Source organism: Melanostigma gelatinosum (genome assembly GCF_949748355.1).
Source record: "Melanostigma gelatinosum genome assembly, chromosome: 12".
NCBI lineage: Eukaryota > Metazoa > Chordata > Actinopteri > Perciformes > Zoarcidae > Melanostigma > Melanostigma gelatinosum.
Genome location: NC_136645.1, coordinates 18,025,295 through 18,050,496, shown reverse-complemented (window position 1 = coordinate 18,050,496; position 25,202 = coordinate 18,025,295). Strand labels below are relative to the sequence as shown.

Below are 25,202 nucleotides of genomic sequence, written 5' to 3'. Positions count from 1 at the left end.
GAAAGCCATTGACCGTTTCGTCCACACAAATGCAAAATAAACGTCTTTGTCCAGAGCTCACGAGTACTCAACAGTCGGTTAATTGACCTGCTGACTGACTGGTGAGCAGCTGGAATCTGAATCCAGATCAGAAACGTGTGAAAAGCGCGTGGCCAGCTGCTCCTCTCACCCTACTCTGTTGTTTCGGACATATAATAATAACAGTAATAAGGATAATATCTATAACGACAATAATACTATTTATTGCTTTTATCATTATTAATATAGTTGTGTTATGTGTTCAAACTAACAGAGGCAGAGCTGCACTGTGTTTGCTATAAATGTTTAAAGGTGAACCCTCTTGTGTGTTGGGGACTTTGTGAGTTGTGTAGTACTGTCCTAGTTACTTTATGTCGTCTTTTCTGATTTGAACTTTGATTATTTCTTCATGTAATCCAGAAATATTTCATGTTATGAGAAATCCTGACAGTTTAAATGTTTCCCTCTCAGCTGGTGTCGACTACGTCGTTGAACGTCCTGCACAAGACGGCCTCCCTGAAGTCATCAGGATCCTCGACGACGATGACCAAGTAAGTGGTCTCCCGATCCTGATTTCTTGTGTTGTGGGTGGAGGTCAGGTGGAGCCAGGCGTGGTGGGTGGAGGTCAGGTGGAGCCCGGCGTGGTGGATGGAGGTCAGTTGGAGCGCATCGTGGTGGGTGGAGGTCAGGGGGAGCCAGGTCAGATTGAGTTCGTCGTTGTGGGTAGAGTTCAGGTGCTCCGCGATGTGCGTGAGATGCTTCAGGTGTTCTTCGCGGACGACGAGGAGGACGTGGACGACGAGGATTCCAGGTACGAAGACTTCTGCGATGACCTTCCGGAAGTGGATGATGAGGAGGAAGATGATCATGAACAGGACCGTGTTCGTTTCGCTCGACGTTTTGTTGTGGAACGTCCTCAAGATGCTCCGCCCCCAGTCCCCCAGAGGTCAGAAGAGTCCACCAAGAGGAGCAGGGAACAGGACCACACGGAGCAGGCGAGTGTGAAGAGGCAGAGGACCGGTGAGGACAACCACGAGGACGCGACGCCCTCAACTTCAGGCCTCGGATCCTCCATGAAGAGGACCAGAGAAGAGGACGACAGGGAGTCGGCGCCATCCACTTCAGCCTTCGGTCCCTCCACAAAGAAGAGCCGGGCAGATGACTACATATGTCTTCCACCCTCCACTTCAGGCCTCAGCTTCCCCCCACACAGGAGATACTGGCAGCCGGCTGAAGACTGCGACTCGGATTGAGACAGACAGCATGTTTGCTGCAGAATTGTAAAACCTTTGCGTCTGGCAGGACTGATAAAGCACCAGACAGCCTTCCCTTGCGTCTGGCGGGGTTGGCGATAGGCAGCAGCCTGCAGCAGAGCTTTTAAATATCTCTTCTTTGTTGATTTTCCATTTGAAAAATGGTTGATGCTCGACGCAGAAACCAAAGGTAAGTTAGCAGTGAAGATTCTGTCACGGGAGTTCAAGATCAGGACCCAATAGCAAGACTACAGGACACAGAATCTGGTAAAACAGATTTTATTTGACCAACAAAAGTCTTCCACTCCTGTCTGTCCTGGGCGAGTCGCTGGATGGTGCCCCATGAGTGGTTTAGGCTCTGCATCTCCTTCTCCACAGTTCTTCTCCGTGTGTTGCTTGGTCGGCCTCTTTTTCTTTTCCCTTCTGGTGTCCAATGTAAGGCTGTTCTTGTAATATCAGCAGGATTTTTTTCTCAACACATGTCCCATCCATCCCCATCTTCTGCTCATTCGGATGGTCTCCATGCTTTTGTGTTGGCATTTGTCATACAGTTCTTTATTTGAGATGGTGCTTGGCCAGAAAATGTGCAGTATTCGTCTTAAACTCTTGGTGTGGAAGGTTGATAGTCTGTTGCGGTCTTCTTGTGTCATTCTCCAGCATTCAGAACCGTACAATAGGGTGGATAAAACACTGCTCTGATACAATTTAAGTTTGGTCTTGATGGCGTACTGCTGTGACCTCCATATGTTGGCTTGTATCAGACAGAGGTATGGTAAAAATGACTGACATTAAGAAAAGTTTTCCAAGTCTCTTTTACTCAGGTATCGATGGCTGTGACACAGGAAGCAACATCCTGGATCTCCTACACAACAGAGACCACAGGACCAGATGAGAAGGACAGAGGACCACAGGACCAGATGAGAAGGACGGAGGACCACAGGACCACAGGACCAGATGAGAAGGACGGAGGACCACAGGACCAGATGGAGAGCGGCGGTCGCCTTTCTTTCAGTGGGCTGAGTAAGTAATCCCTCACTAAGTATCAGGAATAAGATTCCATCATTGAACAATGTAAAGGTTGTACAGTTGAGTTAAAAGTATTCATCTCTTGTGTTTGTGTCTCGCAGGACTCCTCTGTGCTTTTTTCTCACTCCTGGGGCAACTGAGAGTGGACATCAACCAAATCCATCATCCCAGGAAGACCCAGACCCACCACAGACCACTGAACCACTCTCAGCACCCCAGTGAGTCTGAGACCCAGTGAGTACGGTGGCGTCCTCCCTGTCCCTCCCCCCCTCCGACACCACCCGCTCCACCCACCAGCCGAGAGGAGGAGGGGCGTCCCGTCCCCACCGGCACAGAGGACGTAGTTTGTCTCCATCTGCTTCTTCTGTGCTGGTGGGTTGATGACACCCCATGTAGCGCCTTGCACTGGGGCCGTTGGATTGACCCACTTTAGCGCTGATGGGTATGGTAAAAATTACTAACGTTAAGAAAAGTTTTCCAAGTCTCTTTTACTCAGGTATCGATGGCTGTAACACAGGAAGCAACATCCTGGATCTCCTAGACAACAGAGACCACAGGCCCAGATGAGAAGGATGGATGACTGCAGGACCAGATGGAGAGCGGTGGTCGCCTTTCTTTCAGTGGGCTGAGTAAGTAATCCCTCACTAAGACGACAGAAGTATCAGGAATAAGATTCCATCATTGAACAATGTAAAGGTTGTGTAGTTGAGTTAAAAGTATTCATCTCTTGTGTTTGTGTCTCACAGGGCAGGACTCCTGAGTACGATGACATCCTCCCTGCCCCTCCCCGCCCCTCCCCCCCTCCGACACCACCCGCTCCACCCACCAGCCGAGAGGAGGAGGGGCGTCCCGTCCCCACCGGCACAGAGGACGTAGTTTGTCTCCATCTGCTTCTTCTGTGCTGGTGGGTTTGGGAAGCTCCTCACACACACACAGGAAGCCGTCAGCAGCTCTTTGCATCTGCTCACAAGTCAAGAAGGAGACAGATGCATTTGTCACATAGAACACAGCATGTTCATGTAAACTGTATGTACTGTATGTATACTGTTTACAGAGGAGCACAATACAAATAAATGTGTGACAAACTTTATAAATATGTCTTTGTCTTGGAAACAATATCATATTTCTGATATAATTCAAAAATCCGACAATGTACGACAACCTTATCGTATTTTCAGAACTCATAATATAACACCACATCAGTTAAACTGAGAGTTTTGTAAATATATTTGGTTCAGGGGGGAGACGCCGTTTCAAATCAGTGTTCAATTTGCATGATATCTACTGGACAGAAATCTCAGTCCAGCTCTCAGTTGGATTGTTATGATCACACACAGACGTTTGACAGTAAAGCGAGAGGAAGACTCTCCCACCCTTCCTGCTCCCAGACTTATCCCACCGACTGATAATGAGCAACAGATTAAACGTGTAAAATGAGGTCACGGCTGAGAACAATACTGTCTTACTTTCAACACAGTCTGCAGTCTGAGTTAATGTTACAGTTTCACCCCGCACAGTGTTGTCTTGCTTAATTGGGGAGATGGGATGATTGTGTTTGGAAGAAGCAAAGAGGCCTTCTTACTAGTAGTACTGCAAGTGAGACTGTGGTGCCATCTGTTGGCAAAAATATATCAGTGAATAAAAAGTGAATCAAGTTACAATACTGCCATCATGTGGAGGTTGTCCAGATGACATACATGCATCATTAGTGTCCCTTGTTTTTAGAAATGTGTCGCAAAATGCACCACAAAGTGATCTTCTCACTATGTGCATATAAAGTTGAATATTAATAACAATTCAAAAATAAAACAGATTTTATTACTTCACAAAGCAATACAATAACAGACGAGGGCTGCTCGGTATCATCCAGTGACAAATAAAAAGCCCCACATGGTACTCAATTAAATGAGATAAATTTGGGTTTCATGAATTGTGCAATCTTTGCATGATGTCGTTGGAAGCATGCAGTGATTGAAGTTTAGTTTAGTTCATGTCTACTGCCTTTCTATTCAGTATGTTATATCTAAATCAACAACAACACAAATGAAACTGCTGACATGTTTCATTCTTGGTTGAACCTTGTATGTATGCTCTGGGTCAAGATGATGTGAAGTTTATCATCACAGATCACGGATTTATGGAAACACCTATTGTAAACACACACACAGTCCAAACTATTTACATTTACACAATTTACTATAAAATCAAATCTCTCTCACACACGCATGCCTGCGTTAGTGGAGGGGGCGTGGTCGCATAATAGTGACGTCATAGAAAAACGGCGTTTCTGAGTTGCACTTGAAGTTTACTTGCTGCACCTACAAGATTGAGCTCTCAGACATCTGATCACCTCCAAACCAAACTGTTGGCGAACTGAGTTGAATACCTACAGCAAACAATACCAGTTGGACAGAATGGCTTCCAGTGGACCCCCGGCCCCGGTGGGCAGACCAGATCTTCAGATCTTCAGATCTTCAGACCTACAGGTAAAACATTTTTATTTATTTTTTAAATTTCATGCCAAATGTGTTTGTTAATGTTCCTTGACTCCATAAAAGGCAATTGCAGTACAAAACGTGCGTTTAATTACGTTAAATTAAGAATATTAAGCTAAATATTAAGATAAAGAATGTTCAGCATTTAAGCTAGCTATTAGAAAAACTCATATTGTTAGGCCACTCACAGTTTCTGGTGTAAAACAATATGTTAAGACTGGACTTTCTTCTTCGAAATAGGTGTGGAATGTGTGACGTCATAGAAAAACGGCGTTTCCAGAATTTGCGAAAATTGCAGTTTGATTGGGGTGAGATGTCCTGAGCACACACATCACTCCTCGGTCGCCCAAAGCCAGCCATTCCACCCACCTCCACCGTCTGAAAAATCACCACAATAGACAATTCACTTTTTATTGATTTAAATGGTAAAGACATCCTGTATACAAGTGCAACAACACACAAACATCCACACCACCATGGGAAAGAACGGAAGCAACAGAAAAGAAAAGAAACATAATAAAAGAACGATACCACAGTCAATCTCCATCAATATAAGTCACCTGTGAGCGATTGCTAACAATCCTCCTAGAAGTAATACAACTAGAGGAAGTCAAACGTTGTACATGTTCATTGTCATTTCTTTCAGTTGATTTGAAGCAGAATTGAAAACATCCATCTATCTACTTTGTAAGAAGCACCTGATTGGAAGCTTTGTGAAGGCCTCTTCTCTCCTGTGACAAAGCCATCACTTTGTGGCACCTGGAACCATGAACATGAGATCACAGGTCATTTAAGCTAAATGTACAAGCAATAAATCTGTACGGCCGTGTTGTCTTCCCCCATCTGTTCTTGTTCTTGGATCTTACTCAGATTCAGGAGCTCCTCCTGATACGGTGAATGCGTCTCCAAACCCAGCTGACTACAGCGCCTCACAATCCTAATTGGGGGAGAAGAAAGAGCCACAAGAGACATACAAAGTCACTTCATTATTTCTGAAAGTAACTAAAAGTACGGTAACTAATTCATCAGTTCTGTGTTTGGACGGTTGACTGTAAATGAAGCAAGTTTGACTTTAGTCAAATCATTATCTTGCAGAGGCACACAATTCAATTCAAGTAAATATATATAATATATTTAAAAACTTTAGCATTGCACTTCGACAACATTTTCAAACATGCAATGTTCAGTTCAGAAAAAGGATCGAAATCGATGCAGCATAACCAGAGATACCAGGTTTTTAATCCAATGCATTCCTCTTCCCTGTCAAAACCTGGCATCTAGATTACCCACAATGCAACGGGACTGCGGACAGTTCGGTTGGAGATCGGGTGTGTATTTCCTCTCACATGCAGTACTACTCCCAAAGGACTTTAACGTGTAAGAGCTGTGGAGTTTCCCCGTTTAACTCCCCAGTGTTCTTACCTCAGTCGGTAAAGGTCTGAGAGGCTCCTCCTCTCCAACAGGTCTTGAGCGATGGTCTCAGCAAGATGCATGATGGGCAGCGTCAGGTGGTCGAGTGAGAGGGAGTGGAGCTCCTTTTCCAGCAGGTCGAGATAAAACAGGCTTCGAGTCTGCAGCCAAACAAAATCAAAAATACAGAAATAACCATATTCTTACGTGCATAGCCGAAAAATGTTCCATATTAATACTATCCGGTGCTTTATCAGAACAGGAAGTGGCCCACGGTGCCATCAAACCCAATCTCAACACATATTGATTTCAGAATGCTGAAGTTTCAACCTCTTCGAACATCAGAATGTGACCCACAGAGATCAATAAATGAACTTCCTCTTCACCAACAAAGGACAGCTTCTTAGAGCGACATCGACACCAAGTGTCACCCCTAGTTCTATACAACCAGCAGCCACAATCCCTGCTATGCTGAAAACCAGACTGAAATGAGGGACAACACCATACCCGGTATAGTGATGACTCTGAGACCTGCCTGCTTTGTAATGCTATGTGCGTTGATGCAGTGGGGGTGAGCGCTGGTTCTGAAGATGAGCCGGGCCTGTTCAGGACAGACGTAGCGAGCCCAGTCCTGTGGCGTGGAAGGAAGCTCCTGATCCAAGACAACGGCTTCAGGTCTCTCTTCTGCAGGGGTAGGCTGGTCGAAACAGATTATTTTGATGTATTAAAGTTAGATGACTGTTATTGACAAACCAATCAAAGCAACCGCTTTATCATTGGAAGGTACATACCTAGGGCTTTACACTAAGCCGTGTAAATCAACGCCATTCAAAATGAAGTTTGAGCAATAAGACTTACAGCTTTCCCTTTTCTGCCTTGGTCCTTGGCTTTGTCCCTTTTGGACGCAGCAGAGGTCGGAGGCTGGCTCTTTGCCATCTCATTGGAAATCTCCCAAACTACCCCCATGGACACCTGGAGTGACAGACGGTGCACACATGCTCCACACTCAACTTAAACATTCGACTACGCATTTGAACAACAGCCTCATCGTCCACATTGTCAGAGTTAGAGACGCACTACCTGCCATATCCGCAGCACAAAGACGCAGGCTCTGAGCAGGTGAAGCTGGTGCTCGGGTGAAGTCCTGTCCGCCATGACAGCGAGCAGAGCGTGCGCTCGTACCAAGCTGTCGAGGCGCCGCACCTCCTTGAGATCCGACAAACCTTCCGTCAATAACACGCCCCGTACTCCCACCAGGGACTCGCCTTCCGCTGAGCTCAGATCCTGTTTTTTGGAGTCGTCCTCTAGAGGAAAAACAACATGAAAGATTGACTGTGAGAAGCGTTTAACAGATGTGTAGAATAATCCGGAAGTAGAATTGCACAGCATCATTACACTAAGAATAACAAATGCAGAGGCACATATCTCTGTAATTAGTTCCCACTTGTTCTGTTATTTGGGTGTTCAGTTGGTCTCTCAGGGAATAGTTAACGGGGCTCATAGCAGGAGAATACAAAGGACCCCTCAGTCTTTTAAATAGCGCTACGCTATGCTCACATGGGTGGTTGAGAAATCTGCTTCTTTACCCTAACCCTACACCCCCGCCCGACCTCTTCGCTCTGCTACCTCGGGGCGATTGGTTGCCCCGTCGCTCAGAGGTCCCTGCGGCCGGTCACAGCTGTTTTCTGTCCTGGCCCCTCAGTGGTGGAATGAACTCCCCACTGACGTCAGGACAGCGGAGTCGCTGCCCATCTTTCATCAGGCTGACAACTCACCTCTTCAAGAAGTACTACCCTGAGCCTTCCACTCACCACTTATTATATTCATACTAGTTTGCTGCACTTGTTGTATTAGTTTGTTTCTGCACTGTGCTTTTGCTCTGGTTTATGCTCTTAGATGCTTGTTTAAAAAAGGAGATGCACTTATGACTTCTGGTGACTAGTAGTTCTCTTGAATACAGATGTTGAATACACTTATTGTAAGTCGCTTTGGATAAAAGCTAAATGACTGTAATATAATGTAATGTAATGTCTGGGGACCAAAGATGATCCTAATCTTTTGATTTGAGAAGTTGCCTTATTAAGAACTTTATGGCACGGAATAGATTCCTAAAAAAAGTTGTAAGGAAGAGACATATAATGTCCGTTGTGGCTCTGGAGGCTATTTTATGGGAGTTTATGAAAAATGCAATTAAGCTGTATCACTGGAAATGATCCAGTGTTTTAAACACCAGGATGTCTCAGCCTGTGCTGCTTCGATTTCGACCTCTTTTTAAATATCTGCTTCTTTTTAGTCCCCCTTCTTTATGAAAGTACAATACTAAATCACAAACCTTCCCTGCACAGCGGTCTAAAAGCTTCTAAGGAACTAACATTGTTCAGAGTATGTATCGCAGCACTGTAGTCATGTGACCTCATCAGCTGCCATACCTGGTGTTTATTTCCTGACATCTCTGCCTGCACCCGACGATGCTTTTAGAGTAAAACACAAAATCTTTTTTCTCCTTTTATTAGGTAACTCTGCTCCAGGCTGTTTATGCCTTCAGAAATGTTGTGACAACAAAAACAACATACCAGAAAGAAACAACAGGCTGTCGTATAAATCTCTGGGGGATTTTATTCGCAGGTTTTATTTCCCATTTTTTTGGGGACTCCTGATGCACCCACATACACACCAACTGAGAAATAACCTCGAAAAAGTTGCAACACGGGGTGAAAAGCTTATAGTGATTAGAGGAATTGATGTCAGCTTACATAATTGCGGACAGAGAAGCTCAGGTCTTCATGGTTTGTGATCATGAGGGGATTTGGCACTAATCACGCTCATTGTTCTGTGATCTTGAAATAACTTTGTGCAGGAGGAGGGGGCCCGGTCCGACCCCAAAGCCGTTTCCGCGGAGGAGGAGAACTCTGAGAAAGACGGAGAATCAATCAGATGAGAGGCGAGGGTGACCTCTGCCAAAAGTGCTGAGCTGCAGGTACATACCTCCTGACAAGTGACCCCATCACTTCTGACTCATCTCTCATCTAAGGTCTTCATACTGAGCCTCACATCTCAAATCCCCTGGAGGTAACTCTCTGGGCGCTCTCCTATTGAAAGTCTGCGCAGAGAGATCTACTGTCCACATGAAATAAGCCTCGAATATATTGTTGATGTGGCAACATTTTGGAATATTGAGTAAGATTCAAGAGGTGGTGTTGAAAGGTCGAGTCTTGACTTGGGTGTCTGGATGGAGATCAATGAAACAAAATGTAATGTATCATTTGGATCATATCAACATGAGATGAATACCTCCACAGACAGCTTTAATCAGGTGATTGTTCTGCTGTTAACTAGCATAGAACCTTCTCGCCTTATGGAAACATAAACATGCGAAATAGTCCGTGCCTCTTCCCTACAAATGTGAACGCAAAGCATTAATAACACCCGGCTGATGATGCGAGAGAGGTCTTTACAATACAATACAATACAATATTTAATTGTCCTCTCAGTTTCAACCAAAGATATTCTGAAATATGATCAAGTATGAATAACTAATACGGCATATTATGGCCGTTATAGGGTTCAAGAAAAAAAAAACGGAGCAAGGGAAAATTTACAAGAAAATACCTCAAATAAATAGGTTGTTTTCTTTTGAATGTTCTTGTAAATTTGCGACTTTAATCCCAGAAGACTTCTCTGAATATTATCCTCCTCCTGGCTCTGGATTATTATGTTTGACTTCCCTACAACGGCCCTAATTCAGAAACAGTTCCGCTCCAGCTGAAAATGTTTTTAAGATAGTTTAGAAAAATGACTTCCACTTTCATATTTTGCAAGTTGGAAATGCAAAGTTCAGTCTTGATGTCGATATATCACTGAGAGCGCATGAGACGTCTATGAGATGTAAAAAAAACAAAACATAACCCAGCAGTGGGTAGATGGCTAAATTGAAAGATTACAGGAAATAGTTGTTTTTTGGAGTTGGACCAAAAGGAGAAGTTTTTCCAAGTTTTGCTGCAATTGTTCCTCTTGTCCATACTGGATGTGAAGAGCTCACTTCCTGTTGTAAATCCAGTTCAAGAGATGGGCAACAAAACCCCCAGTCTTTGCTCTGTGTAAAAAATGCACTCTACAGCATAATAGAAGCTGATATGAGGCTTCAGTAGTCTGAGTTCTTTTCTCCCGTCAAACTATATTAATCACTCACATTGGAGACGATTCATGAAAGAATCCTTCAACAGCCAGTATGATGAGGAGGGATGATTACAGGGTGAGGGTGACATAACCCTTACCTGTTTGATTGATTGATTACACAGACTTACGTGTGTGTGTGTGTGTGTGTGTGTGTGTGTGTGTGTGTGTGTGTGTGTGTGTGTGTGTGTGTGTGTGTGTGTGTGTGTGTGTGTGTGTGTGTGTGTGTGTGTGTGTGTGTGTGTGTGTGTGTGTGTGTGTGTGTGTGTGTGTGTGTGTGATTTCCTCTTCGCAGCGGAGGAGGCGTAGAGCCCAGCAGCTGTTGGCACAGGCCAGTAAGGCACTGGCTGAGGCCGTCAGCCTGTGCCTCCAACACAAGCTGCCCTCCTCCATCCTGGCTGATGCCGCTCTCAACATGTTGGAGTGTCATGGCCAGTCTGACCCTGCAGCGTCAGGTCAATACCTTGTGGAACTTGTGGAAATCGGAACCTCACACTAGTGCGGCGCGGCGGCCTCGTCCTGGTCGTCCGTCGCGCGCCTCCGGGTACCCAACTCTCCTCTCTCCTGCGGAGGGAGCACGGGGGGTTCAATGTCTCCTCCTGTCGTGGGACGGAGCGCCCGGGGGTTTGTTATCCCCCTTTCAATCTGTCTTCGAAACCTGGCCTAAACAAGAACCAAATAATACAACTCTTAGCGGTGGATCACTCGGCTCGTGCGTCGATGAAGAACGCAGCTAGCTGCGAGAACTAATGTGAATTGCAGGACACATTGATCATCGATCATTCGAACGCACCTTGCGGCCCCGGGTTCCTCCCGGGGCTACGCCTGTCTGAGGGTCGCTTTGCAATCAATCGGAGACGCTCGCGTCGGCGCGGTTGGGGCAGTCGCAGGCACCAGTTGCCTTCGTCCCCCTAAGTTCAGACTTCGGGATGCCCGGTGCGGTGCGGGGGCCCTTGTCGGGCTCGCCTCTCCCTCCGTCGGCGCTTCTCTTTTTCCCCCCTTCTCCGGCCCCTTCGCGGGGGCCGGGTGGGGCGCCCGTCGGGCCCGCATCAGTGGGCGCGGCTGCCGGTGGACATGTGTCTCCGCGCTGCCCGCGTTCCTTTTAGCGTGCGTCTTGCGTGGCGTTCTAGTGGTGGACTGAGTGGTTCCTTCGGGGGTCTGGCGGGCGACGGCCGGGACCCTCCTCCGCCGCGGCGGGGTACCCGACACGGAGAGCGTGAGCCTCCCCCCGGCCAGGGGGAGCCACGCCGTCGCCTCCGGGCGACGCGCTCATTCGACTACGACCTCAGATCAGACGAGACAACCCGCTGAATTTAAGCATATTACTAAGCGGAGGAAAAGAAACTAACAAGGATTCCCTCAGTAGCGGCGAGCGAAGAGGGAAGAGCCCAGCGCCGAATCCCCGTCCGACGGGCGGATTGGGGACATGTGGCGTATGGAAGACCGCTTGCCCGGTGTCGCTCGGGGGCCTGAGTCCTTCTGATCGAGGCTCATCCCATGGACGGTGTGAGGCCGGTAACGGCCCCCGTCGCGCCGGGGTCCGGTCTTCTCGGAGTCGGGTTGTTTGGGAATGCAGCCCAAAGTGGGTGGTAAACTCCATCTAAGGCTAAATACCGGCACGAGACCGATAGTCGACAAGTACCTTAAGGGAAAGTTGAAAAGAACTTTGAAGAGAGAGTTCAAGAGGGCGTGAAACCGTTGAGAGGTAAACGGGTGGGGCCCGCGCAGTCTGCGCGGGGGATTCAACTCGGCGGGTATTGGGACGGTCGATGGGTGCGTGGGGATCCCCTCGTGGGACCTCTCCACCTGTTTCAGGTATTGTGCATCAGATCATATGTGCCCGAGTCTCGTTTCTGTAGGACGTTGCACATAGAGTACATCGTATGAAACAGTTGTCCATATGCTGCATGTAGGACACCTACAGGTGTCTCTGTGCACATCACAGTCCCTTGCATTCCTTGCGGTATCATCACCCACTATAATTCCTGCTATTACCAACAGCGCCCTCCTCCATCTTCTGTTTTTTTTCCCCCCAGAGCTGCCACGCTGTCGCTGCGATGTCCGAGGTCCTAAGCTCTGCCTGCGCCGGCACCAGTGCGTCCCAGCTCTCGGCTCTGCTCAGTCTGCACAGGAAGCTGCTCCTCTCTCAAGAGGACAGGCCCAGCGGCATGCTGAAGGGAGCGGAGGACTCCCTCAATCGCCTCTCCAAGGTAGCGGGGGTCACCAACCCCCACCACTCATGATTTATGGATGCTGTCATACTCTGCTCAGTAAATTCCCTTGATGGCGGACACACACTATCGGTGCTGTTACGGCCTTTGCTCTGAATGCACTTCTGAAGTCGAGCTTCAACAAAAAACACTTCAAAGTTACACCAACATACACAGTAGCTACTATGTGTGAAAACTCTAGGACATCTGCAGCCCTGTATAATACATATAATATATATCATACGTCAGGAATCTGCCCCCTAAAATGCAGATGAATCTTTTGGAATGTTAACACAGAAGCATGTTAATGTGTAAATATTAGAAGTACAAATGTAAATGAATAGTTGCCTTATAATCAACCAACTGGTTATGTGATATATTACTGTCTGCAATGGTGATTATAGTCCTCAATTTCCCTCAAAGCACGTTCAGTGACTCGTGCTTGATTATGTTATTAATAGCAACAATGATGTCTTCAGAAGAAATTGAAAAATGCACTTCATCATCGACATGACAAAGTGAAAACTGATTGTGATATTATCATCATTGTTTTAACACGGACTGACTGAAATGTCATCATTTCATCTGTGACCTTTTCGGACAAATGACATGGTTGGTTTTGTAGATCTAAAATGAGTTGTTTTCAGATCAGCTCTAATAATTACAGTAACGAGTAAATCATTTACTATTGTTGTCGAGAGCTGCTGTAAAATACTCAAACCTGAGATTCTGCAACTCTGTCTTTTTAGTTTGTTGTTGCCTTTTTAAAACAGTGCTTCATCACAGAACCAAAGGAACAACCGAGGACCTGATTCTCCATATGCTTTAACATTTGAATATAGTGTTCGTTCATCTACAGCAAATACAATCTTTAATTCTGTCATGTTTGAAATGTTTAAAGTATAATGCTAATACTGCGCAGCTGGCCAACAGTGTGTAGTACGTGCGGTTGCCACATCATCTGGTTGTGTGTCTGACATGTCTACGTCAGATCAATGCATGTCTTCAAAATACTTTTAAATTGAAAGGCAACAGTCAAACCTTTAAAACCCAACATCCTACCTTTTAATCACTTCTAAAATGATTTTATTCAGATCATGAAAAACAAAAAAACAAGGGCAAAAGTTGATATAATATGTCGTTGTATTTATGATCTTGAAACACCTTTATTATGGTTTGCAGGCCTTCAGCCAACTGACCATCCATCCCAGCCACCTAAAGATCCTCTCAGAGCTTCCGGCCAACCTGAACGTCCTGCTGCTTCAGCACTCTGAAGACGGGTAATTCCTCTTTTGTCCTCGTCTGTTGTCTCTCGCTACATTCACCTTTCTTTGCCCTGCTATGAATTCTCTCCTTGTCGGCCTCTGGCTGCTTCATGGTATATGAGTCACAATAGGTTTTAGGCTGAAGGAACACTGTAGACATGAAGGGGCCTGCTGTGCGGTACACCTGCCGCTAGAGGGCTGATGTAGAAACTATGTATGTGTACTTGTGGAAAGAGATGGATCTATGGTAATTGAAATGTAAGAGATTGAAAGTAAGCATGTGAAGTAGTGTATACAGTATACATTGTTTGCTTGTCTTTGTGTTTAGGTCAGAACTGTACGGGGCCTTCTATGAGATGATCAAAGCTCCAGATCAAAAGGGAAAGACGACGCAAGTTCCAGGTTAGAGGCTCGTGCTTTTTTATGCCTCTTAAGCATTATGTTTCTGGGTTGTCCATCCATCCGTCTGGTCCATTCAAGCTTCGAGCTCTTCAGTACAGCACTACTGCATTCATGTATTTTTATGCCGCATCTAGTTTGTCCCATTGCCCCGGGGGCAGAGATGGGCAGAGATACATCAAAATGTATTTTGATACAAAATACCCCTTAAATAAATGTATCAAAATAAAATACAAAATACTGGTGCCAGAAAATGAAACAAAATACAATACATGTATTTTGTATTTGAAATACAGAAAATATTTTTTTCTGGATTTTCCGTTTTCTCACGGTTTGGTCTATATAACGTACACAAAGCTCTGGTGAACCCCAGAAAAAGGAAGAACAGTCACAGAATGTCTGTGTAACTAAGCAAAGCTATTAAACGACAACAACTTGATTGATTATGTATATATATATTTTTATTAATGGGACTTAACAGCCCATAAACTTTGGCTTTGCATCAACAAGAACACATTCATCTATGAGGTGGGACCCAAAGCAAATAAACTACTGGCAAAAAGACTGCAAAAACAACAGGCAGAAAGGACAATCCATAAGATAAGGGATACGGTTACAAATCAATTACAAATCATGTACCCAAGGAGGTTGTCCGAATGTCTGTGGTGAAAAGCCGAAAAATAAAGTGTGAAAAAAGAACATATTCATCACATATGAATAGCATCACAGCCAGTTTAGTTGCCTTTCAGAACAACTTTTCAAATATTTCTGGCGTTAACCGCCTCCTGTGCGGATGGAATATTATTCCTGCAAATGAGAACAGTCTCTCAACCGGAGCTGAAGAGGGGAGGGTTGTGTTGAATCGAACAAAAAGGAGCTTGACAAGTGGGTACTGCTGAAGAGAAAGCAGGTCTTTTCTGGTGTCCTCCAGAAAACGAAGGGTCTCCAACTCAGCTTTGCTGTGGCTTGTGATCTCCTGACTTTCCTGGACTTGAGTTTCTTCAGCTGAGAAAACAAAGAAGTCATCTTCCTCATCATCTTGGAGGTTGGAGGAAGCCGTTTCACTCTCTGCCACCAGGCCAAGATCTTCAGCTGAGTGGAGCATAAGCAGGTGGATTCGCCTCCTTTCTCCTGACAATCGTGGTGGTAGCCAGCGCATTTTGAAGAATGGGTGAGTGACTGTTGCCAAGATGGCTTCGTTCACATCCGTCTTCAACTCCAGATAACTACTGAACCTTTTCTCAAAACCTACCAAGATGGCTTGTAAAAGGGGAGAAGTGTGCCTTAGGTTGGAGGCTTGTAGGTCATGGAGTTTGGATTGCACAGCAAAAAGGGTAGGGATAACTTCACCATAGTAGCAGGATATCTGACCCTGTAGCCGATCTATGGCTACTGCACTAGGTCTCAGGATTTTGTACCACTGATCTCAGGATCAGTGGTACACACTAAGCTCAGTGTATGAGTGGCACATCTCACATGAGGTGGTAGGATGATTGCACCTTCAGACACTTCTTCTTCTGAAGCATTGATGGTTACAAAGGATAGTCCATTCTCTTCTGTGTCATCATTCTCGTCTTCATCTGCAACAACAGATATGTTGAACTCCTTAAAGGCCTTTACAAAATTTGACCCATTGTCAGTCACTGTTGCAATGATGTTTTCATTTGACAGGCCAAATTCTGAGTGGATTTCCTCCAATATCTCAGCAATGCGGTTGTAGTTGTGTGGACTTGGGAAATGTCTGCATGCGAGAACGACTGATTCACGTTCAGTTGAATCTGGCTTGATCCAGTGAACTGTTACGCCCATGAAGCTAGTCTTACTAGTGGACCAGATGTCAGCAGTGGTGCAAACATATTGCACCGTCTTCAGTTTCTCTTTCAGATTACTTTTTTTGGCATTGAAATCTGCGTCTATTCTCCTTCGCAGTGTACGTCTGGAAATCACTGTCAGATTGGTGTTTAATCCAATTGAATCAATTCAACAAATTCAGTTTGTTCAACTGTAGACAAAGGATGCATTCCCTTCACTATGTATGAAGTAATGAGAGAATCAAGTTTACCCTGTGTTACTGTGTGTTCAAAAAGGCGGGTCTGCCTATAGGGGGTGTTTGTCTTTTTGCCACTATAATTAGGCCTGCACTCTTTCTTGTGCCTTTCAAAATCATCAAGACTGTCAGGGTGAAGTCTCTTCAGGTGAGTTTTGAAATTTGATGTTGCTAAAAGAGTTCCAGATATTACTGCCTTCTTTTTGGTGCAGAGTTTCCACTCCGCCTGGATCTTTCCATCTGGTGTTTGAGAGACAACACTGAAAACGTCCCATCCAAGATTGCAGACACAGGCTTGGTTCCATCTGTGCTTGTTGATGGTCCTTCTTGAACATCATCTTGCTGAGACATGTTGTCCACCTGGCCAACTGTAGAATGTATGAAATAATAAAACTAAGAATACTTTCATAATATGCCTTTTAAATAAAATAAATTGGATATTTAATGTTTTTTTAACAAATAGCCAGGCTATGACAGTAGATGTCCAACTGTGAACTATATTATCTGCCAGTAATTGATATGGCATTATGACATCCACATTGAGAAGATACAGCATAACTTGTAATTCAGTGCAAGATTAGATGGTCAGACGTCTCTTGATAAGGTTATCATGAACATACAAGCTCCCAATCTCCCTCTTCCTATATAGCTAGCTACTCGACTGATAACTTGCTCAACACTGGCTATGCACTAGCCTAGACAGCATTCGAGCGTCATTAGCATGTTAGCATCGATTGCTAGCTTGATATTATAAACATCACTTCACCATGTATATAGACAGCATGCTAGCGTCATTAGCATGTTAGCATAAATCGCTAGCTTGATATTATAACCATCACCATGTATATAGACAGCATGCTAGCGTCATTAGCATGTTAGCATAAATCGCTAGCTTGATATTATAACCATCACCATGTATATAGACGGCATGCTAGCGTCATTAGCATGTTAGCATAAATCGCTAGCTTGATATTATAACCACCATGTATGTAGACAGCATGCTAGCGTCATTAGCATGTTAGCATAAATCGCTAGCTTGATATTATAACCACCATGTATGTAGACAGCATGCTAGCGTCATTAGCTGGTTAGCATAAATCGCTAGCTTGATATTATAATCATCACCATGTATATACAATAGGCCAGGGGTGTCAAACTCATTTTCACTCTGGGCCACATCAGCATCACGGTCGCCCTCAAAGGGCCGGTTGTAACTGTAAGACTGTATAACGTTAACTAACGTCTCCCTAACATATTGTTAAATAACTCTCTGCATTTGATTATTGTTTATTCAAGTGTTAAAATATTGTACATGCAGTTATATAAATGTAAAATGATATTTAAACACATTTCTGTTATTATAACATAAATCATTTTAATTGAGGGTTAAGAAACCCACATTACTCTTTCAAAGATCAAACTATTAAAGAAAATAACAAAGACAAATATCAAACACAAGTTATGACAATAACTTTGTTCAAAGCTGTTTGTGTCACCTCTCTGCATCACTAATGTTCCTCCCTGTCGTCGTCCTGTGCATGCAGCTACATCCAAGAGCTGCTCACTGAGAGTCAGGTCTGATGAACATGGATAGATGATGTATCCGTGTTGTCTGTGCTTTAATCAACAGTTCATTAAAAACACAAGTACCTGCTCGTCTCTTAGCTAGCTGTGTTGTTAGATTGCTGCTAGTTCATGAACTCGGTCTGCGATGGTGTTTCTTCACAAACTGACATTTGTAAAAGTCTGTATCTGGTCGGAGCACTGCTCACATACCTTCAGCATGCTCTGGGCTGTAGCTTGTGTCAATACATTCTGCTGTGATTGCAGTCTGCCTTTTAGTTCTTGGACAATTTGATGTTTTTCTTGGAGGCCAAATGTTTGGTGTCAAAATGCCGACGTGAATTGTATTCCTTCATCACCGACACGCCTCATAACACAGAAGACAGACCCGTTTTCTTGCAGCACAAACATGTATTCTCTTTCCCATCTTTCATTACATTTTCTTCCCTCTGCATCAATTGTTCTCTTCGTGGTCATTTTGGGATTATTTGTCGATCTTTTTCAATTGTTGGAAAACCTCTTTTCGGGCTGTTGCCTCTCCTGTCCACCTGTTGTGATAGTTTTAATGTCGGTACACAGACAACATGCTATCTCATGATTTCAACTTTCTATCTCATAATTTCGACCATGGGGATACTTTTATTTTCAAGTCTAACTTTTAATTATTTTTCCAAAAAAGAAAAAAAGTGTGTATATATATATATATATATATATATATGTGTATAATTTTTTTTTTTTTGCTGGCGGATTCGCGGGCCACATAAAATGACGTGGCGGGCCGGATTTGGCCCGCGGGCCTTGAGTTTGACACCTGTGCAATAGGCTATGTAGCCAGACCCAGACATAAATTATACATTAAGCTAGTTGACATCTGTCACACTCGGATCAAATATTTACCTTGACAGACAATCCATTGAACTGGAAGATCTGAAGACTGAACTCGTGAACTGTTTTTTGATTTGTGGAGAAAGTATTTTGAGTATTTTAAATACAAAATTACTCCACTCTAAAGTATTTTGTTACAAATTACATTCGATTTTTCATCGGCCCTATCAAATACAAAATACTCAAAGTAATTGAAATACGTATTTCAAATACAAGTAATTGAAATACTGCCCATCTCTCCCCGGGGGAACATGGTCTACATGAAACATACGTTTCTATTCGTAGCATTGTTGTCAGCATTTAAATGGGGACAAGTAATAGGATAAACAGTGAGGGGGTAAAAAAAATAAGATGAGACGGAAGAAGAAAGAGGGATCTAACAAAGAGACCAGGAGGAGGCGGGGCGGGTGCTCGTGGGGACCAATTACCAGACTATTACATGTCTGATTGTGTGTCAACGCTGTGGCTGCAGGTACCCTGACGTGCTCTACGGTGGCCAAGGTTTCAGTCTGCCCACGGGCTCTGCTGGCACTGAGGGACCAGACTCGGGCCTTTGGCCTGGAGACGAGACATGCCCTCAGCAAGCAAGCCTGTCGGCAGAGGGCCGAGGGCGGTCCGGAGGCCGCCGAAGAGCCCCGTGCTTTTCCCCGCGTACGTCTTGTTGAGACCTCTGCTCTTCTTTCACTCCATTAACATTATCCACAGCAAGCCTCATGAATAAGCTCACTCCGCTGCAATCATCATCACCTCACGTCTCCTCCCGCTTGCTGGACAGCGAGATGTATCTGCTTCCATCCAAGCTTATAGATGTCCGCATGAAAAAACAAATAGTTTGTTACAGCTGCTGATGCTCCTCTTCTCTTCTTCTCCTCTACAGAAAACTGCTGCAGAAGAAATGTTAGGAGCTCACTTCAGAGAAATTGTACAAGATATGGAAGACTATTTGAATCCACTTCTCACACAGTTTGACTTCTCATGCTTAAGGTGAGGTATTGTATATGTCTGGAGGTTTGTCCTCTACAAAGGCTCGACATATTTCTGTCCTATGTTGTCGTCAGATGTGAGGTAGCTCAGCCCGACTCATCCTCACCTGTCCTCACCTCCCTCAGAACCCAGGCTGCACCACCACCAGTCCCTCAAGTGACCACAACCAAAGAGAAAGAAGAGAAGGGGAGCTCAGGTAAAGGAAGAGCATGTTGGTTGAGAGCTTTCTTGTGTCTGTGACACCCTGAGGGCCTTGTGTATCATATGAACATCCAACATCTGCTGTGATTCTTATCTGTTTATTGGCATGGCAACCCCATCAGCAGATTTCTGTTCACCCCCTTCAGGCCAGTGTTGTGGCTTTACATGTGATATAATGTGATAAACGTCGATTTACACACACAACTTGATAACTCTGTACTTTTACCAGGTGCCGTGGAGATTATAGAGCCGCTGAACTCTTTTTTTTTTCTTTCAAAGAATGAACTCTCTACATTGTTGGAACAGTCACACAACAGTTAGAAAGTATGGATTTCAGATGTGCAGCCATACATGTTAAAGGTTAAAGGCAGCAACATCTTAAAGATTAAAATAAATGATGGGTTCTGAGAAAATGTGTGTACTTGTGTGTGTGCAGCTAAATTAGCAGCAGAGCCAGGGATGTGTGTGGTGTTGCTGGCAGACAGGAAGTTGCTGGAGTTGCCTCTGGAAGCGTTGTCCATCCTGCAGGACCACGGCGTCTGTGTCTCGAGACTTCTCCCTCCAGCTCCTCCACAGTCGCCTGAACAGAGAGGAACCAGACAAAGGTACTTTTATCATTTGTATGTTGTTGGTATCATGAAGTAATAGAGTAGCAATAAATACGATTCTTTCTTCAGCTGTAGATTTCTGCTTCATATTGCAGGCCAGATATTGTGACGTAGACGTGGCGGGTAAAGTTAAGTAGTAAGAAACAACATAGTGTTGAACTGGTGGACCACAACGAAAGAACAGGAATGAAACTAAAAGATATGACTTGTTATGAAACATATGAATGTTTAAAATGTGGCAAAGATCCTGTAAGAACAGGTTTCCTGATGGGAGGAAGAAGACCATACAGTCTGAGGTGTCTTATCTGTTGAACTGTTCATAATTAGTGGGCTTTTTGTCCAGTATCAGTGGATTTTGCCTCACATCATTCCCCGTCATATTTATGTAAATAATTGCTTACATTTGCGAAAGCATCTTGATGCTTGGATTTCGACTGCAGGCAGCCATCCATAGAATTGGAACATGTTCAGGAGAGAGGTCCGTTCACATCCTGCCGGCATGCTGAAGTGGTTGTCCATTTAAAAGTGGCCATTGTGATGCAATTTACAGTCAGGCCTGTGGGTTTAATTGTCCAGGTGTAATATATGTAGGACATATAATGCTTATGCTTTTACATTTTTCCATCACGGTGTGAGGTATTGTTTTGTTACATTTTGGAAGTTCAGCCTTCTATAATAAGTCGATTTTCTCATATTTGCCCTATGGGGCAAATTGTCCTTGATTCCATTGCAGTGTTTGATGCAATATATCAAAATCAACGTTGTTGCTAATTCTTATCATATCCCAGCAGTTAGTCTACAGAAAATAAATACATTTCCTGTTTTCATAAAAGAAACAGTGGCATCGTGTAAACAAACTGGCATTCGAAGGGCTAACATTTTGAAAATGAATATTGAGTATTTGGTGGTGATGATCAGGACTGAAGCTTGTTAAAAACATTGAACTTTTAATATAATATCAATATATCATTTTATGCCAGTAGTCCCAGTTCTGACGCAGACATTTTTGTACTCCAAGGACATGAGATCAACTTTTTTTTAGGTTGTGGCACAAGGTGGCCAATGTTTTTAATGTTTTACCTGCTTTATCCTATAACAAAGCTAGCTATCCATAAAAAGTACACAGCTGACATGTAACATAAATATAGAGCCTTAAATTAAACAAAATTGAAACTGCGTGCTTAAAGGAAAAAAGCAATTAGCTGTGGTTGATTTGCAATTACTGTCGTCTCTCATTAATAAGAATAGCAACATTGTTCACCAATGTATTGTTAAAGGTACAGTGTGCAGCAATGGACTAAAACGTCAAAAACTATCTTTTCATATTTCACTATCGGAACATAAGGCAAGTGAGCAACAAGTACAGTTGTGTTGTTAGAGAGGACTGTTCAATGTGCTTCTGGTCTCATAAACGTATCACAACCGTTTCAAAGCTGGAGTTCTCCAGTAAAGCCAGTATGACTGTCCAGTATGAAGGTATATTTGTGTCTTTATTACGCAAACAAAAAATGTTTTAAGAACACATTTCTCGCACTGCAATCAAAAATCAAGTTTGTAAGTAAAAATATATAAACTGAGTTAGTTTTGCTTATGAAACGGATTTTTGGCTGCAAATCAAAATCCTTTGCTCTCAAAACAAAAACCTTTGCTCTCAGAAAATGATGGATGTAGTGGGCGGGGCATACGCTGCTGAATGAGCCAGGTGTTTTATTTATATATATATATATATATATATATATATATATATATATATATATATATATATATATATATATATATATATATATATATATATATATATCCCCTCATTTGCAGATTCATCAGCAAAATGTAACCTTTCAAATACTCGCTTATTCCGCTTCTTCTAGATTTGTCACAAAAACAATTCTCCAATTTCCTAACTGCCCTCCGGGTGCTATGATTGACTCTTTTCTATCACTTAATACGAGGCTAAATGGGCTCACTTCAGTCATGTATGATCACATTTTCAAGCTAAACCCAACTTGTTTGGACTCCCGAAGGGACATCCGGGACCAGGACCTCAAGATTACCACGTCAGATCAGCACCTCCTCTATGAGTCTGCTGCAGTGCAAGATTTACCGACGCAAGACTAGCCAAGATATACCCTGACAGAACTGATATGTGCAACCGATCAATCAACAATGAATAATCAATTAACAATCAATAGTCTGTGTTTTCATTTGCTGAGCGTAATGGATATCGCTGCTGTGAGGAAACTTTTACAACTCTTCTTCACTCACCAATAAATGTCACTGACTTTGCAGATGCTGACTTTTTTTCTTTTCTTTTTCCCCCAGTCCCAAACGCTGTGTAATCTGCCCCGCAGATGTATTAATTCTGCTTCCTGTCTGTGGCAGTTGAAAGTGACAACAAGAAGGAGACCAAAGGTGGCAAGGGAAATAAGGGGAAGGCAGATCAAAGACAAGCCATCAAAGTGGTGAGTTCAGTAAATGAATCTGGGCCTGCCAGATACGGACGGCAACATTACTTTTAACCTGCAGTCAGCACCGGCAATTATTTATTTCCTCTCGCCTCCCTTTTAAGTGTGGTTTTTCAATCAATTACATCATGTGTTTTCGTAAAGATCCTATTTCTGGCTTCTGAGCGTTTATCCTCCTTCATGCACCACTTTGCTTGTTTACAACCAACCCCTTCCTTTCTACTTACATTTCTGTTGCTCCGTCTCCTCTGTATTGAACTACACTCTTGCATTGTTTCTCGCATATATATATATATATATATATATATATATATATATATATATATATATATATATATATACTGGGTACACTTTGTTTGTCACCATCTCTGGTTCAAGCTGTAACTCTCGTTTATTTTCCCAGATACCTGTGAATCGTGTGTTGCCTTCTAACACCTTCCCAGTGGATGCGCGTCACATGAAATGTATCTTTTTATTTATGTTTTTGTGAAGTATCAAACCTATTTGTGTGTTTTTAAATTGGCTGTTTTATTTGTGTTCTTGACACGTATTTGTAGAAATGTTGGAGTATTGTTGTTAACATACCCCCACAGATATTGTTGACCCTCACAATGAAGGCAACTTTGGTAAGAGAGATGATGTTACACATTTAAAGGATTAATAAGGCAGAATATTGATGTGTATTAGTAAATCCAAGAGTGGAAATGGCAGAAAGATTGTGTGTTGCTGGTGATCAATTACAGTACAGTATAGCTCCAGCCGCTTTTCTTTCGTGGATGCTGTGTTCTGGACTGAAGTACAGGAGTGCCGGGATGCTCTACTGTGATTAATCTTCTTTTCATACTGTATTGCAGCCGGGCATTGTCCCAGCTCGCTCTGCATGTCAGCGCGTAGCCTCTCAAAGCATCCTTCTCCCTTTTACAATACAGTATTTTACTTCATTTTATTCGACTTTTGTGGCCTCGTATGAGTCATATTCCAGCTCCCGGTTCAGTGTCGCCCCTTTAGCGGTGTAAGGATCCGTCATGTTTGTATGTTGCTGTCCATCTGGCACAGAAGGGACCAGTCTGAGCATGAGGATGAAGGAGATGTTGGAAACCCACAGCCAGCATTGTAGCCATGTGTGGGAGGGCTTCATGGGCAGCAGAGAAACGGCCAGGTCAGAATGCAATGCAGCACGTCTTTGCACTGAGCGTGCTCAGAACCAACTGTGTTTGTGACATTACAATGCACCTCATCTGCACCGCTAACCCTTCCCCAATATGTATCAAGTGTGTCCGAGATGGAGCAGCTGCTGTGCAGATGCAGTGCCTTCATTTACCTGGGGATGGAGCGCTTCATGGCAAACATCCCACCGGCCAAACTGGCAGCCTTCAATCTGTCTGGTACTGTACACCCAAACAGCATTTCTGTACAAATGAATGTAGGTACGTTGTTTTAAAATGTTGAACATGTCCAAATGTACGACAGCGTATTAGGGCCATTGTATGTGTAAAAAAGAAGAAATTATGAGAAAAACATCTATTTCTGAGATTGAAGTAATACAATTACAAATAAAAAACACATTTGGATATTCTCTGAGATTTAAGTGGTAAAAAAAAAGAGTTTACCAGAAGGAAACTAGAATATTCTCTGAGATCATAACGTAATAAAAGAAAAAACTCTGACATTCTCTGAGGTTAAAGTCTCAAATTTCTGAGAAATGAAAAACGGAAAAGTCCTGTTTTTTTGGTCACAGAACCATAATGCTTCACTCAGGTTGGCTCGACCTCATCACACCACAGATTGCCATGTATTTTAACTGCAGTGGATGACATCATCAAATTGTACTTTGCAATCGGATTTAGCAATAAAGGAATACTCGTGATTTTTGCCCAGAACCACCGTATTACCAGCAGCATCCAGCCTTCGAAGAGAGTAAAGTGGACTTATTCAGAAATTGTAAATTATTACTTTAATCTCAGACATTCAGAGCTCTTTCAAAAATTGCACATATTTAGCACTTTCCATTTTTGGATGAACCAAACTTAACACAGCCTATAAAAAAAAAACTGTTTTTAAAAATACATTGACTTAGAAACCTCCACACTGCTAAATACAATATATAAATACAACGACATCAGGGACATTGGTAAAAGAACCTGATACTATGTGTACATATGTATGCGCATCCAGGACTCTGACATGTACAAGGCAGCCCTCT

General features: G+C 43.5%; 2 protein-coding genes across 3 annotated transcripts; one reads left to right on the top strand and one right to left on the bottom strand.

The window, feature by feature from the left end:
- Nucleotides 1–5,147: 5,147 nt before the first annotated feature.
- On the bottom strand, nucleotides 5,148–7,394 carry LOC306786175 (cilia- and flagella-associated protein 46-like). Of its 2 annotated transcripts, XM_079280863.1 has the most exons (7): nucleotides 7,283–7,394; nucleotides 7,061–7,174; nucleotides 6,738–6,899; nucleotides 6,215–6,363; nucleotides 5,659–5,729; nucleotides 5,491–5,551; nucleotides 5,148–5,170 (listed from the first exon to the last, which is right to left on the bottom strand). In XM_079280863.1, exons 1-6 carry the CDS (start codon nucleotides 7,355–7,357, stop codon nucleotides 5,538–5,540), a joined length of 585 nt encoding a protein of 194 aa, XP_079136989.1. In that variant the 5' UTR covers nucleotides 7,358–7,394; the 3' UTR covers nucleotides 5,148–5,170; nucleotides 5,491–5,537. The 2 variants fall into 2 exon arrangements, with proteins under 2 accessions (XP_079136989.1, XP_079136988.1); XM_079280862.1 differs by lacking the exon at nucleotides 5,148–5,170 and having other exon boundaries at nucleotides 5,262–5,729.
- Nucleotides 7,395–12,432: 5,038 nt separating this feature from the next.
- LOC306785757 (cilia- and flagella-associated protein 46-like) lies at nucleotides 12,433–23,479 on the top strand (the record flags this gene model as incomplete). Its single annotated transcript, XM_079280210.1, has 9 exons — nucleotides 12,433–12,585; nucleotides 13,768–13,865; nucleotides 14,179–14,252; nucleotides 19,217–19,395; nucleotides 19,622–19,728; nucleotides 19,854–19,924; nucleotides 20,366–20,534; nucleotides 22,857–22,996; nucleotides 23,403–23,479. The coding sequence occupies 8 exons, from the start codon at nucleotides 12,433–12,435 to the stop codon at nucleotides 22,918–22,920; spliced, it is 915 nt and encodes a 304-aa protein (XP_079136336.1). The 3' UTR covers nucleotides 22,921–22,996; nucleotides 23,403–23,479.
- Between the last annotated feature and the right edge of the window lie 1,723 nt (nucleotides 23,480–25,202).